The sequence below is a fragment of the Arachis duranensis genome, chromosome 6 (assembly GCF_000817695.3).
Source record: "Arachis duranensis cultivar V14167 chromosome 6, aradu.V14167.gnm2.J7QH, whole genome shotgun sequence".
Lineage (NCBI taxonomy): Eukaryota > Viridiplantae > Streptophyta > Magnoliopsida > Fabales > Fabaceae > Arachis > Arachis duranensis.
The window spans coordinates 20,177,224-20,192,736 of record NC_029777.3 but is presented as its reverse complement, the minus strand read 5'-3'; the positions used below and the strand labels follow the sequence as shown (position 1 = coordinate 20,192,736).

General features: G+C 43.0%; 1 protein-coding gene and 1 non-coding gene across 2 annotated transcripts; both read left to right on the top strand.

The window, feature by feature from the left end:
* The first annotated feature begins 5,011 nt into the window (after positions 1–5,011).
* On the top strand, positions 5,012–5,085 carry TRNAM-CAU (transfer RNA methionine (anticodon CAU)). Its single transcript has one exon. It is a non-coding gene; the product is annotated as a tRNA-Met (tRNA).
* On the top strand, positions 5,080–10,900 carry LOC127748364 (cytochrome b). Its single transcript, XM_052262698.1, has one exon. It carries the CDS (start codon positions 5,413–5,415, stop codon positions 6,577–6,579), a length of 1,167 nt encoding a protein of 388 aa, XP_052118658.1. The 5' UTR covers positions 5,080–5,412; the 3' UTR covers positions 6,580–10,900.
* The last annotated feature ends 4,613 nt before the right edge of the window (positions 10,901–15,513 follow it).

Below are 15,513 nucleotides of genomic sequence, written 5' to 3'. Positions count from 1 at the left end.
CAACGCCATTAAAAGCGCGCCAATTGGGCTTCTGTAGCTCCAGAAAATCCACTTCGAGTGCAGGGAGGTCAGAATCCAACAGCATCTGCAGTCCTTTTTGGTCTCTGAATCAGATTTTTGCTCAGGTCCCTCAATTTCAGCCAGAAAATACCTGAAATCACAGAAAAATACACAAACTCATAGTAAAGTCCAGAAAAGTGAATTTTAACTAAAAACTAATAAAAATATACTAAAAACTAACTAGATCATACCAAAAACATACTAAAAACAGTGCCAAAAAGTATACAAATTATCCGCTCATCAGAAGCCTTGGATGCTTAGCCTTAGCTGTGTCATCCATTTTGGAGGAAAATAGTGATTCAGGAATTTTTCTGACAGCTGTTTCCATGTCTTTATGCTGTCTTTAGGTTAGTTATTTAACCACCTCTTAGCTTGGTCTTTTACAGCAAATAGAAACAGTAATAATCTGTAGACATCCTGATCTACTTCTTTATCATGTACTGTGTCAGCAATTTGTAAAAATTGTGCCAGAAATTCTGTAGGTTCTTCTTGTGGAAGACCGGAATACTGGCAACTTTGCTGCACCATGATAATGAGCTGAGGATTCAACTCAAAACTACTAACTCCAATGAAGGGTATACATATACTACTCCCATATGAAGCAGTAGTGGGGTTAGCATATGACCCCAGAGTCCTTCTGGACTGTTCATTTCCACTTAGTTCCATGATGAAGCAAGGGAGATGATATGGATGTTGATATTATTTATTTTATTAAATATAAAAATTTATTTTCGAAATAGTAAAATAAAATAAAATAAGATAAAATAAAAACGAAATAAAAATAAAAAAATTTGAAATTATTTTGTGAAGATTTTCGAAAAAAATTGAGGAGAGAGAGAAAGTGGTTAGGATATAAAATCAACAAGAACAACTTGAAGATCAAAGAGCACAAATTCGAAAATTTAAAGGGAAAATATAAAATATGTAATTGACACCAAACTTAGAACAAACACTAAACTCACGAAAAATTAAAAATTTGATAAAGAAAAATAATATTTTTGAAAATTTTTTGAAAAGGGAATAAAGGACACAGAATTTAATGACTCTATAGCAACAAAAATAAATTATTCCTAATCTAAGTAATAAAATAAACCTTTAGTTGTTCAAACTCAAACAATCCCCGGCAACGGCGCCAAAAACTTGGTGCACGAAATTATATTCCCAACATCAAAATCAAGATTTCTTATGATTTCGTTCCACTAACCAGTAAGTGCACTGGGTCGTCCAAGTAATACCTTACGTGAGTAAGGGTTGATCCCACAGAGATTATTGGTTTGAAGCAAGCTATGTTTATTTTATTATTCTTAGTCAGGATATCAATTATAATTATCAGTTTGAATTATTAGAAAAATAAAAGCCTGTGCCCTACTTGCTTCCTCTTTAGTGAAGGCGGAGTCGTCCCATTAACTCCATTTACTTTTTAGCTCTCCCCCGCCCTTACTCTGATTCTTATCGCACGAACTCAATCTTATCCAACTCCCCGACATTCTTTGGAGCAAATCTTGGAGGAAGGGCTGCTAACATTGATGCCAACCCAAGATAGGGCCTAGAACTTTCTCTGGATTTGCCATCTCCGTAAGCAATGGAGAATGGAGGGGAGGACTTTTTATTACTGCTAGAGTAGAGCGGTATCCTTTTTTAATCCCAGATACTGCATTCTAGATTGAAGCTTCTGCCAAATAAATTTTGGATCACTAGCTCAAAACTCTATAGACGATTAGGAGAAAACATTCTAGTAAGCGACAACATCCCCTTCAGTGGTAACCACCGATGCCGCGGAGGAGTATGATGTTAATCTTAAATTGTCTTCTAAAACTGAGCCAGTTCGTTCATGTAAAGGGTATCCTTTTCCAAAAATTATGTCCCGGAATCAGAGGTTGTAGCCCTTTTTGGTCGAGGTAGCACAGGAGACCCAATAGAGTGCCCACCGGCAAGGAATCAATATCTGTCTCCGATCTTCTTCTCCAATCATCTGGTTATGGTGGCGCAAAGTTCTCTATCGCTTACTTTTATTCTGTTATAGTCTAGTATAATGCTGCTTAACTGGATTGCTGATATGATACCACTTTTGCCACCTACTCAGTATCTGATATCGCTCCTGCCGCGGAATTCGATGTTGTAAAGGAATTTTTTGTCCCCCAGTTGACCGAAAATGCCTGGGGACTAGGGGCTTTTCACTTCTTTTCCGGGATATGCACAGAAGCCTTTGTGTCATTCTCCATTCGATTTGACAGTGATTGACATGATCCTCACTTCTCTTATGATATTTGCTTATTTCTGTCTTTACATAAGAGAGAGAGAAGTGTTTGCTGGGCCTGCCCATGTGTGTCTTGTTTCGTGTGTTTTTTTTGGGATTGGGAAAGTGTTCAGTGCGAACCTTTCTTCTAAGGCAGATCCAAGCTTCGCCTTTACTCTTGACCAGCTACCGGCAGAGAAAAAGCTTGCTAGACAGGTACCGAAAGGGCGAGTTCTAGGTCAATGTCGGATTACGGGAAAGGCTCACCCCCTTTTAGTTGTGTCCGCATACAGGCGTCGATAGAGTAGCAGCCTCGTCCTGGTCCAGCGAGGGTATCTTCTCCTCTGTTCTTGGCCTTTTTTACATGAAAAATGGCATGTAACTGAAAGAGGGTGCTTAACCGCATCTTGGGAGAACTGGCCCTTTGTGGATCTAGCTTTCTTGCCCTGCCTGCTTGCTTGCTTACATAGTGCGGCGGAATCGTTTGCTTCTGGCATTCCTTCCCGCCCTGATGGCCCTGGAAGCTGGGGGTAAAGGGGTTTTCCTTCCATAACCGGCCATTCCCCTGTTTTCCATCTTTTGGTTTTTTTGGCTACGGGATGAGCTAAGAACCTTGCATATAAGGTGCTGTGGGCCTATCGCCCTCGCGGAGTTCCCCGCAGCCGCTCGTCATACCCACAAGAGAACGAGTAGGACGACAGAACTTACTTCAAGAGTGTCATATCCTTTTTTCAGCTCTTCTTAAATTAGAAACCGGTGCATTTCTTCTGCCTTTCTACTGATTTGATTATATAGTTTCAAAATAGTCTAAAAGATTGTCTATTCGATGTCTGTAATCAATCAAAATAATTTTGCTTTTGTAAACTATTAAGGCGATGCGATCACGCATTTCCTGTTTTGACATCCCTGCGACTCCGTGACTTGACTCTGCGACTTCTCGATTTATATGTTCTTTCTGCCCTACGAGCTTTTCCGTCAAGGGATTACTGAATATCTGCTATTAATTGAACTGACTCGTTTAAGGCCTACCCCCCGACATTAAATAGGGTTAAGAAAGAAAGTTTTCTCGCCCTAAAAGTTCTAAGGCCTTATATGCTATTTGCCTGCTTCCTTCATCTTTCCTTGGACGAAAGAATACCCCAAATAAGGTCACTTAAATATATATATTAATATATTCTCCTACAAAGGGGGTGCACTCTCAAAAACCCCCTCAGTATCGCCCTTGATAGACGGGTAACGAAGGCAAAGATTCATGACGGATATAGTGTTAGTGTGTATTGAGAGTGTTGATTACTAAAGAGGTATATATTAGTAGGTATGAGTCTTCTACGACTACTGCTATAGAGGTGGCGGAGTATTTTGACTTTCAGCTCAGTGAAGTGAAAAAAGAAGCAAGGAGGAGAGTTAAGTACGAAAGGAAGACTGTCTTCTCCTTCTTTCCTTAGTCAGTAGTTACTACTAAGACTGAGCCTTAAACGGGATAGGGCGCACTAGTGCGAAAGCCGGTACTTTAGAGAAAGGCTAACTCGCATCCGTTTGATTGCTGGGGCACGCAACGGAACTAAGATGGATTTTAGTAACTCTCTGTGTTACCCACCTGCTTCAGGAACAGATGATTCAGCAGCTTATTTATCTTCTGTAAGCTTCGGTACGGAGTTAATGATTCAATCAACTATTTTATTATAGCAGCCCCATCACCCACTAGAAGAGAGTTTATACCTGAGTTGGTAGTACCACTCGAATCAACATTCTCAGGTGTGTGTGTCACATGGTGGGTTGCACCAGTGTCTAAGTACGTACCATGCTGGGTCAGTAGCACTTTCTGGAGTGACTAGATAGGCTGAAGCTGAACCATTGTGGTTGTCATTCTTGCGGGGACCTTTTTTGTTCTTATCATATCGGTGATAGCACTGAAGCACTTCATGGCCATATTTCTCACATAAGTGGCATAACTTGTCAGATTTTCGTCCACCATTACCCCTTAGACGAATAGGGCCTTTGCCTTAGCCAATTCTAGCCAAGCAAGAAAACGGATGCGCTCAAGCCAGCATAGCATCACTTACGAAATTTACCGCTGTTCGATCCTATGTATAAGGGGGGGGAGATCTACAATATACATTATATTAATTGAAATTATCTATCACTTTTTTTTTAATTAACATCAGTCGAATTGCGTAAGTGATCACTAAACCAAAGTCTACTCGTTATGGGCGAACGATAATAATAAAGAATCTTTCCCTTGGTGTTAAAGGGAGAACTGCGAGGAGCCAACCCTAGTACGAGAGGACTGGGTTGGGCCAACCTATGGTGTACCGGTTGTTATGCCAATAGCAGCGCCGGGCTGCTAAGTTGGTATGGAAGAACTGCTGCGCCGCGGGAAATCCTTCTCTATACAAGTTCTCGGACGAGGTTTTTGAACAGAACTTCGATAGGCGAGAGGTGTAAGCACCGCGAGGTGTGAAGCGATCTCGTACTAAACGAAACAACTTTCTCTTATGTTATAGGGTCGCGAAGAATTTAGCTGCCAACCCTAGTCAGCAAGCTGAAATGAAAAAGTCCTTTCAATAAGGTAAGCTTCATAGCTCCAACCTAGGTTAGGTTAGGGGGTCGTTAGACCGCCGCGCCGCTTACTTACTAAGCGCTGGTTCTATCCCGGCCAAGCAAGCAAGGGGACCTAGGTGGGAATAGTGAAAGAAAAGAAAGAGAGGGGGAAGAAGCGGGGTAGAGTAGTTGGTTAACTCGTCAGGCTCATGACCTGAAGATTGCAGGTTCGAATCCTGCCCCCGCCATGTCTTGATTTAAAAAAGTCAACACTTGAACCCTAGTTTCCATCAAGCAGAAGCAAGACGGACCATCTTGAGGGAAGAGGGCTGTATCCCTGATGGCTATGAATGGCGCGAAGTACTCTTGTGTACCGCAGATTCAGATCCAAATGCACTCGGCTCGCGCGCAACCCCGCCCCGTCAAAGCTTGATTTCCGGTGAAACTCCTGGCGTCAAGATCTGGCACGTTTCTCCCATGCTTTTCTTTGTTGGTAAACCCAACCAGCGATTGACAACAAAGAAGTCTTTCCTCTTGTTGGGGGGAGCAGAATTCTCACGATAGGAAAAAGAAAAATGAGGAACCAACGATTCTCTCTTCTTAAACAACCGATATCCTCCACACTTAATCAACATTTGATAGATTATCCAACCCCGAGCAATCTTAGTTATTGGTGGGGCTTCGGTTCGTTAGCTGGTATTTGTTTAGTCATTCAGATAGTGACTGGCGTTTTTTTAGCTATGCATTACACACCTCATGTGGATCTAGCTTTCAACAGCGTAGAACACGTTATGAGAGATGTTGAAGGGGGCTGGTTGCTCCGTTATATGCATGCTAATGGGGCAAGTATGTTTCTCATTGTGGTTCACCTTCATATTTTTCGTGGTCTATATCATGCGAGTTATAGCAGTCCTAGGGAATTTGTTCGGTGTCTCGGAGTTGTAATCTTCCTATTAATGATTGTGACAGCTTTTACAGGATACGTACCACCTTGGGGTCAGATGAGCTTTTGGGGAGCTACAGTAATTACAAGCTTAGCTAGCGCCATACCGGTAGTAGGAGATACCATAGTTACTTGGCTTTGGGGTGGTTTCTCCGTGGACAATGCCACCTTAAATCGTTTTTTTAGTCTTCATCATTTACTCCCCTTTATTTTAGTGGGCGCCAGTCTTCTTCATCTGGCCGCATTGCATCAATATGGATCAAATAATCCATTGGGTGTACATTCAGAGATGGATCAAATTTCTTTTTACCCTTATTTTTATGTAAAGGATCTAGTAGGTTGGGTAGCTTTTGCTATCTTTTTTTCCATTTGGATTTTTTATGCTCCTAATGTTTTGGGGCATCCCGACAATTATATACCTGCTAATCCGATGCCCACCCCGCCTCATATTGTGCCGGAATGGTATTTCCTACCGATCCATGCCATTCTTCGTAGTATACCTGACAAATCGGGAGGTGTAGCCGCAATAGCACCAGTTTTTATATGTCTGTTGGCTTTACCTTTTTTTAAAAGTATGTATGTGCGTAGTTCAAGTTTTCGCCCGATTCACCAAGGAATATTTTGGTTGCTTTTGGCGGATCGCTTACTACTAGGTTGGATCGGATGTCAACCAGTGGAGGCACCTTTTGTTACTATTGGACAAATTCCTCCTTTAGTTTTCTTCTTGTTCTTTGCCATAACGCCCATTCCGGGACGAGTTGGAAGAGGAATTCCTAATTCTTACACGGATGAGCCCTAGCCCTGTAAGCCCACACCTGATCAGTGAAAAATTATGACACCAATCATTTACGTATTACACCAAGAATGAATTGACAAGCGCATACCTTTTTTTGTTGGCTATTTTTATATAGCTTAGATAGGGCAAAGATTTTTGAAATAAAGGCGAAGAAGAATCATCGTGCTAATAGACTTACCGCTCATACAGCTCCCAGCCAACAAGCAGTTAGCCTTCTTTTCCAAGGAATTCCAATGTGGATGACTGGACATCAGCAATAACTGGAGCCGAGCTTTCACAAAAACATACGAACCCACCCTATCATTTAAGGGGTACTAAAATCAACGTGTCAATCATCAGAATAGTTTAGAACTCGAGATGGGATGAATACCCGTTGTTAGAGTTAGATTATCCGCGGCTCTTGGTCTTGGAGGTGTTACCGGCGCTATTGAATCTGGTCTGTCTGTAGTAACCAATTCCTTTCCTGGCTTCACTCTATGCCTTCCTGGTGGGTGACTGCTTTCTTTGCCTATCCACTGTTGGAGGAATAATAGCATTTGAAATGGAATCATCATAAGCTGCTATTTTTTCTCCGGCTATTGAGCCAAGTGGGACAGAATGAACTCTTACTGTTCTCGTAACCGGTGCCGAAAGCCGGAGCTGACTTTCACGAATCAAGCCCGGTAAGGTGAACTGAGGGTAGGGACCTCTTTCATTCGTAGCACGACATGACATAAGCTACTTCTGGACAGGCAATATCTTCTCTCTTTCCAATGGTCCTAGTTCAGTTAGCCATAGCATAGTGAATCCGGACACAGAGCAATAGCGGTTCAAAGACACATGGTATGAGCTAGCGGCGATACATAATGGAATAGAGGATAGCGCGTGAAGTACGGGAGTAGGGGACTTCTTTATTCTCATAATAAACAGGGCAAGAGCTACAGATGGCACGGGATAGTCGCTCTTTCAGATAATGCGATAGCGCCTTGATCGAGCCACGAGGCGAAGGTTAGCACGGTTGAGTACACTTATTCCAGCTAACGGCAAAACCATAGAATAGTCATAGTAGTAGGCCTTGAGTCTATAGGCTACCTCTCCCTCGGCAGCTAGGCATAGTTCAAATAGGCATATCTAAGATAGGCCTTCTTCTCTTCTGGCAATATCAACATGGCATCTCAGGCAGGCTGTCACTTCTTTCGGATGCAAGATGAGATGGCAGTTTGGTAAATCAATGATGAGGGATAGCGCAATAAGTAGCCTTAGCGCATAGCGCATCCGACAGCCAGCCCTACCCTGGTAGTGGAAGTGGATGAAACGTCAGGAGGCAGTGAAGAAAGCACTAGAGGTAGGCTGCTCTATACCTTATTTCTAAATATGTGATTTTTCGCTCTTAGCGGATAGGATGCTTTCGATTCCTTAGCAGAGCTAATTCGATCTTCTCCTTTCTCTGGGTACGGTACAAAGAAGACCAAATGGATAGAAGAATCCTCAGACCCAATCGACACAGTACCGAGCCAGAGCAGTCTAAGACGGGACAAGAGACTCTTTGTTCACAGCTTCACATCCTCATCTTTTTGAAAAAGCAAGCTCAAAGCTTAAAGGCTAAGATCACATAACTACTGTAAAGCGAAAGGCGAAAGAAGTGGCTTAGCTTAACCTCTTCATAGACACATGGGCGATCCAAGGATTTAGGTTCAAATCAAATCCATCTCCCCACAGTTATAAAGATAGGCTTCGGATTCGTTCAAAGAGAAAGAGTAGTACTTGCTATTTTTTTCTCCCTCTCGCCCCTATTCGATAAGGCAAGCTGCTAGTCGAACTAGAGCCTTATTACCGTTCCTGACCCAATCCAACTCGGATCAGTTGGCAAATCGAACCCTAAAACCAAAGGGGGGTACTTTACTAAAAAAAGGATCCCTAAAATCATACTTGATAAGGCCGAACCGGACCAGAATCTTTTAAGCTTTTACTACGCTATGGGCAAACTTACTCTAGGTACACAGAAAGACCAAGCTAAGCCAATCTCACGCCGAAACAGGGAAATTCTAGCCCTTGAAAGCAGCCCACTTCGTCCCTCTATCCCGGAGTTACCTTAGCTTAAGGAGCTCATCTAACTAAAATCAATTCCACGATTCAATCTTTCTTGTGAAACGTTCATATTAACATCTTAAGGGGGATGCGAGTAAGAAGTTCTTTCCTTCTCTTCTAGTATAGGCCGCAGGGATCACTTCACTTGGCTTACTTCGTACTGAATGCCCTACTTACTGAGGTCCCGCCCCGAGAGAACTCGCGATGAGCTCTTAGTGATTAGTCAGAACCGGGTCCAGCTAGTCTTTTCAGATCCTGCCTGCAAAAAAAGGGTCTAGTAAGCGCGGATTCCCTAGAAAAAAGAATATCATAGAAAGCTTTTCTCTTTAGGGGCGGGCATAGAACAGAGCTAGACTTCACAAAGGCGTTCCATCGATCCAATCCCTACTTCTTTTGGTCTCAAAATTACAGAAGAGGGAAAGATCTGAGGATAGGATTCTAGTTCTCCCCAAGGGAAATCCAGCCTTTGAAACTAGTTCAAATCGAACTCAATGGTTACACAAAGTGTTCACCAGAAAGCGCTCAAGAGAGAGAGAGTAAAGGAACTTACGGAGGAAGGTTTTTTCGTAGCCTTTGACTTAACTGTTGGATCATCAGATCACTTGATATTACTGCCCGGAACGAAAGTAGGAAAAAGGCAAGATCAAAGTTCTTCCTTGAGGCCGGCTCAGCTAACCGATATGATGCCGAATTCCCGGCTCGCTTTTCTTTCGCGCCTTCTGTTAGGTGGGCAGCGCTACCCCCCTTTGTTTGCGTTGTCCTGCTTTCGCGGTAGAAGCAGGAACCGCCTTCAATGACAAGCGAAGCATACTTTCTTCATATGCGATTTATCTCTTTTAGAATCTTCTCCTTGTTTCAAAGAGGGCCCTGATGCCCCTAAAGATTGAACTATACCGCTAGGGGGCGAAACCAGGATACCTCGACGATACTTTTAGATAATAGAATAGCAGATAGGGGGAGTGTATCGCGGAATCATCCAGTGGTGACCAACCAAAAGAAGTTGCGTTGATTATTCAATGATAAGATCATGGCACGAAAATACTTAAGGATTGGGGTAACCAGGCCGGGCGGCAGACACTTCAATGAAAGAGCTCCTTTGTTTGGAATCTTCCTTGAGAAAAGAGAATGAAATAGCATCCTTCCCTACCCCATCAGATAGGATAAAGGGCCTCTTTTCAAAGAATAAATTCCTTTTCTTATGCTTAAGCCTATGTACTTTTTTTTCAGTAGAATCTGCTGCCCTAGATTCATCGTCTAACCTTCTTTCTTCAAACTCTATACCTATTGTGTGATAGGGCCAAGAGTCCTCCGCCTTCAGCAGCTCTGTTATTTAGTTAGAATACGCTTACTAAATCCCACTTTTGATGAGCAGAAGTCGCGCTCAATTCGATTCGTATTTTACTACTAGGTGATATGTATGAATATCCTCAGATTCGTGCAAACTCCGATCGAAGACAGAAATCTGCCATTGCCGGAGACCCGCGTTCGAAGTGGGGAGTCGCTTCGGGCCAGCCAGCAGGGGCAACTTATCAGAAAAGACTTGCTCCAACTCCTTAACAAGCGAAGGAAATAAAGAAGCACGAGGGCGGGTTCTCTTTGAAGAGAAGGGGTCAAAATCTTCCCAATCAAATCCATGGCCCATCCCCGAAATGGACAAGGCTTTACTATGGGATTCAGAGGTATAGCTGATCCTGCATGATGACCCCTGCCTCCTCCTTACTTGGTTCAGATATAGATCCTATTTAGCTAAAAGCGCTGGCATTGGAATTCGCCTATTATAGACTCGTTGTGATATTGCAATTAAGGAAAGAAATCTAGTTTTCAAGGAGTGGGGGCTTTGGTAAAAGATTGAGTCTAACAGGTATTTATTCAGTTGCCACGTATGGGGCCTTTAGCTCAGTAAGGCCTACAGCTTCACCAAAGCAAATCGAACATTTCTAGCAGGAATAGAGAGACCTGAGTCGGTAAAACAAGGAAGAAACCTATGTAGTGGGTTCGACTCCCACAGGAGCGAAGGAGGATTTGTCAAGGCCATCCTTTGCTAGTTCATTCATTCCCTGCTGTCTCTTAAATATATATAAGATGTAAACTCTTCTTTCAACTCGGAGTAAAGCCCTTCTCTTTCTTTAGGAGCATAAGAAGATGAATCCGAAAAGAAGAAGCTATTTCGGAATAAGATCAGCTATTTCACCTGTTGTCGTAATTGCTAGTAGTAGTTGGTAAAGGTAGAAGGATGGTCAAGGTGCGTAGCCTAGGATTTGAAAGAAAAGGTAATCCTCTGCTAATATCTTTTCTAATAGAAAAAAAAACAACATTGTGCTCTTGCTTGCTACAATCTTTGACTCTACCTATACCTAGTGAGTTGCCTGCCTACCCGAAGTTCTCCTCTTCTTCTTATTAAGAGCTACAAAGTGCTTTTTCGATTCCCCGACATCTACTAATTTCTTCTTCAATCGATGCCAATTCGGCTATTTACTGATCGCCTATCGCCTTTTGCCTGTAAGTGAATGAGGAATGATTTAACTTCGAAGTCGTAGAGCGCGGGGCTGGAAGCTCAAGCTCACCTTTCATTAGCTGGGGAACATACCGGATTCTTAGTCTGAGAATTCAATATCTCATACACCAGGGCTATACTTTGAATCACTAACTTACAGGTTTGCTTAATAGAACGACAGGCTTACTACAGCTAGAACCAGTGGACTGAAATGATTCTGATTCTTCCTTACGAGATATCCCCGGGGATTAAGAACCTCTATCAAATAGGGGGCCAGCTTTCTATCACTTTATTACTTGGGACTTCCTGACTCATCACCTTCCTCTAGTGCTCAAAGTCCTACTGGATTGGATGGCTTTGCTTGCTTGCACGAGGGCGGCTATAGGCTTGCGGATCATTCAATAGGAGTCAAGTGAAATAGCCGACATCTCTGTATGAAAGAAACCTAACCCGCCATTTTACAGTAAGTAGAGTTACATCGATTTCAGGAAGTGTGCCTGTGGGCCAACAATTGACAACTGAATTCTTATTGCCCCCTCCTATTCATTGTTTTGATTTGTTTTCAATTACCTTCGCCGCGTGCCACGGAATGGAAGGGGGGTCGATCTGCCAACACTCCTTTCGATAAGTTCCCGCTCGAAGCTCTACCAACTCGGATGCTTTGAAAACAACTCGTTTCGTAAAGCTCCAGCTTTCAACTACCTTTTTCTGGAAAAACGATGATGATTGACCCCCTCGCCGCTGTTGGAGTAAAGGCATGCCCTGGGCCAGCCCTCTCACCAACCTCAAATACAAGACTGAGACTTGCCCTACTTCGATCGCTTGTAAATAATAAACTTGAAGCGCAAAAGAACGTATACTCTAGTCCAGTCCGAGGAGCCCTGTCGATGGAAAGGGGAAAGGAATTGGCGATCACTGGCTCTTGCCAATTGTGGGAGAAGGGCTCGAACCCCTGACTCCTACCCCTACTCAGTTGAATCTTGTAAATAATAAACTTGAAGTAAAGGGCATAGCCTGAAAGGCGAGTTATAAGTTTGCTCTTACTCTTATCCGGGATTCGCTTCCAACTCTGATAGTTATGGGGGAAGTAGTCCTTCAATCAAATCCAGCTTGGAGGCGGAAAGTCTTCACTTTTACAGAAAGGAAGGAAATCTCAGTGTCAGCCTCATTTCCTCTTAGAGCGATAGGATTCCTTTTTGCTTCTGGAAGACAGCAAGACACACATGGGCTGGATTAGCACAACTATTGGGATACCTTCACGGGCAAGGCTCCAACCTCAAAGCCTGTGCCCTACTTGCTTCCTCTTTAGTGAAGGCGGAGTCGTCCCATTAACTCCATTTACTTTTTAGCTCTCCCCCGCCCTTACTCTGATTCTTATCGCACGAACTCAACTCCCCGGCATTCTTTGGAGCAAGTCTTGGAGGAAGGGCTGCTAACATTGATGCCAACCCAAGATAGGGCCTAGAACTTTCTCTGGATTTGCCGTCTCCGTAAGCAATGGAGAATGGAGGGGAGGACTTTTTATTACTGCTAGAGTAGAGCGGTATCCTTTTTTAATCCCAGATACTGCATTCTAGATCGAAGCTTCTGCCAAATAAATTTTGGATCACTAGCTCAAAACTCTATAGACGATTAGGAGAAAACATCCTAGTAAGCGACAACATCCCCTTCAGTGGTAACCACCGATGCCGCGGAGGAGTATGATGTTAGTCTTGAATTGTCTTCTAAAACTGAGCCAGTTCGTTCATGTAAAGGGCCAAAAATTATGTCCCGGAATCAGAGGTTGTAGCCCTTTTTGGTCGAGGTAGCACAGGAGACCCAATAGAGTGCCCACCGGCAAGGAATCAATATCTGTCTCCGATCTTCTTCTCCAATCATCTGGTTATGGTGGCGCAAAGTTCTCTATCGCTTACTTTTATTCTGTTAGAGTCTAGTATAATGCTGCTTAACTGGATTGCTGATATGATACCACTTATGCCACCTACTCAGTATCTGATATCGCTCCTGCCGCGGAATTCGATGTTGTAGAGGAATTTTTTGTCCCCCAGTTGACCGAAAATGCCTGGGGACTAGGGGCTTTTCACTTCTTTTCCGGGATATGCACAGAAGCCTTTGTGTCATTCTCCATTCGATTTGACAGTGATTGACATGATCCTCACTTCTCTTATGATATTTGCTTATTTCTGTCTTTACATAAGAGAGAGAGAAGTGTTTGCTGGGCCTGCCCATGTGTGTCTTGTTTCGTGTGTTTTTTTTGGGATTGGGAAAGTGTTCAGTGCGAACCTTTCTTCTAAGGCAGATCCAAGCTTCGCCTTTACTCTTGACCAGCTACCGGCAGAGAAAAAGCTTGCTAGACAGGTACCGAAAGGGCGAGTTCTAGGTCAATGTCGGATTACGGGAAAGGCTCACCCCCTTTTAGTTGTGTCCGCATACAGGCGTCGATAGAGTAGCAGCCTCGTCCTGGTCCAGCGAGGGTATCTTCTCCTCTGTTCTTGGCCTTTTTTACATGAAAAATGGCATGTAACTGAAAGAGGGTGCTTAACCGCATCTTGGGAGAACTGGCCCTTTGTGGATCTAGCTTTCTTGCCCTGCCTGCTTGCTTGCTTACATAGTGCGGCGGAATCGTTTGCTTCTGGCATTCTTTCCCGCCCTGATGGCCCTGGAAGCTGGGGGTAAAGGGGTTTTCCTTCCATAACCGGCCATTCCCCTGTTTTCCATCTTTTGGTTTTTTTGGCTATGGGATGAGCTAAGAACCTTGCATATAAGGTGCTATGGGCATATCGCCCTCGCGGAGTTCCCGTAGCCGCTCGTCATACCCACAAGAGAACGAGTAGGACGACAAAACTTACTTCAAGAGTGTCATATCCTTTTTTCAGCTCTTCTTAAATTAGAAACCGGTGCATTTCTTCTGCCTTTCTACTGATTTGATTATATAGTTTCAAAATAGTCTAAAAGATTGTCTATTCGATGTCTGCAATCAATCAAAATAATTTTGCTTTTGTAAACTATTAAGGCGATACAATCACGCATTTCCTGTTTTGACATCCCTGCGACTCCGTGACTTGACTCTGCGACTTCTCGATTTATATGTTCTTTCTGCCCTACGAGCTTTTTCGTCAAGGGATTACTGAATATCTGCTTTTAATTGAACTGACTCGTTTAAGGCCTACCCCCCGACATTAAATAGGGTTAAGAAAGAAAGTTTTCTCGCCCTAAAATTTCTAAGGCCTTATATGCTATTTGCCTGCTTCCTTCATCTTTCCTTGGACGAAAGAATACCCCAAATAAGGTCACTTAAATATATATATTAATATATTCTCCTACAAAGGGGGTGCACTCTCAAAAACCCCCTCAGTATCACCCTTGATTGACAGGTAACGAAGGCAAAGATTCATGACGGATATAGTGTTAGTGTGTATTGAGAGTGTTGATTACTAAAGAGGTATATATTAGTAGGTATGAGTCTTCTACGACTACTGCTATAGAGGTGGCGGGGTATTTTGACTTTCAGCTCAGTGAAGTGAAAAAAGAAGTAAGGAGGAGAGTTAAGTACGAAAGGAAGACTGTCTTCTCCTTCTTTCCTTAGTCAGTAGTTACTACTAAGACTGAGCCTTAAACGGGATAGGGCGCACTAGTGCGAAAGCCGGTACTTTAGAGAAAGGCTAACTCGCATTCGTTTGATTGCTGGGGCACGCAATGGAACTAAGATGGATTTTAGTAACTCTCTGTGTTACCCAGCTGCTTCATGAACAGATGATTCAGCAGCTTATTTATCTTCTGTAAGCTTCGGTACGGAGTTAATGATTCAATCAACTATTTTATTATAGCAGCCCCATCACCCACTAGAAGAGAGTTTATACTTGAGTTGGTAGTACCACTCGAATCAACATTCTCAGGTGTGTGTGTCACATGGTGGGTTGCACCAGTGTCTAAGTACGTACCATGCTGGGTCAGTAGCACTTTCTGGAGTGACTAGATAGGCTGAAGCTGAACCATTGTGGTTGTCATTCTTGCGGAGACCTTTTTTGTTCTTATCATATCGGTGATAGCACTGAAGCACTTCATGGCCATATTTCTCACATAAGTGGCATAACTTGTCAGATTTTCGTCCACCATTACCCCTTAGACGAATAGGGCCTTTGCCTTAGCCAATTCTAGCCAAGCAAGAAAACGGATGCGCTCAAGCCAGTATAGCATCACTTACGAAATTTACCGCTGTTCGATCCTATGTATAAGGGGGGGAGATCTACAATATACATTATATTAATTGAAATTATCTATCACTTTTTTTCAATTAACATCAGTCGAATTGCGTAAGTGATCACTAAACTAAAGTCTACTCGTTATGGGCGAACGATAATAATAAAGAATCTTTC

Bases quoted from the DNA above. Each gene is read 5' to 3' on its own strand.
- LOC127748364 (XM_052262698.1), top strand. From the start codon at position 5,413: ATGAGGAACCAACGATTCTCTCTTCTTAAACAACCGATATCCTCCACA.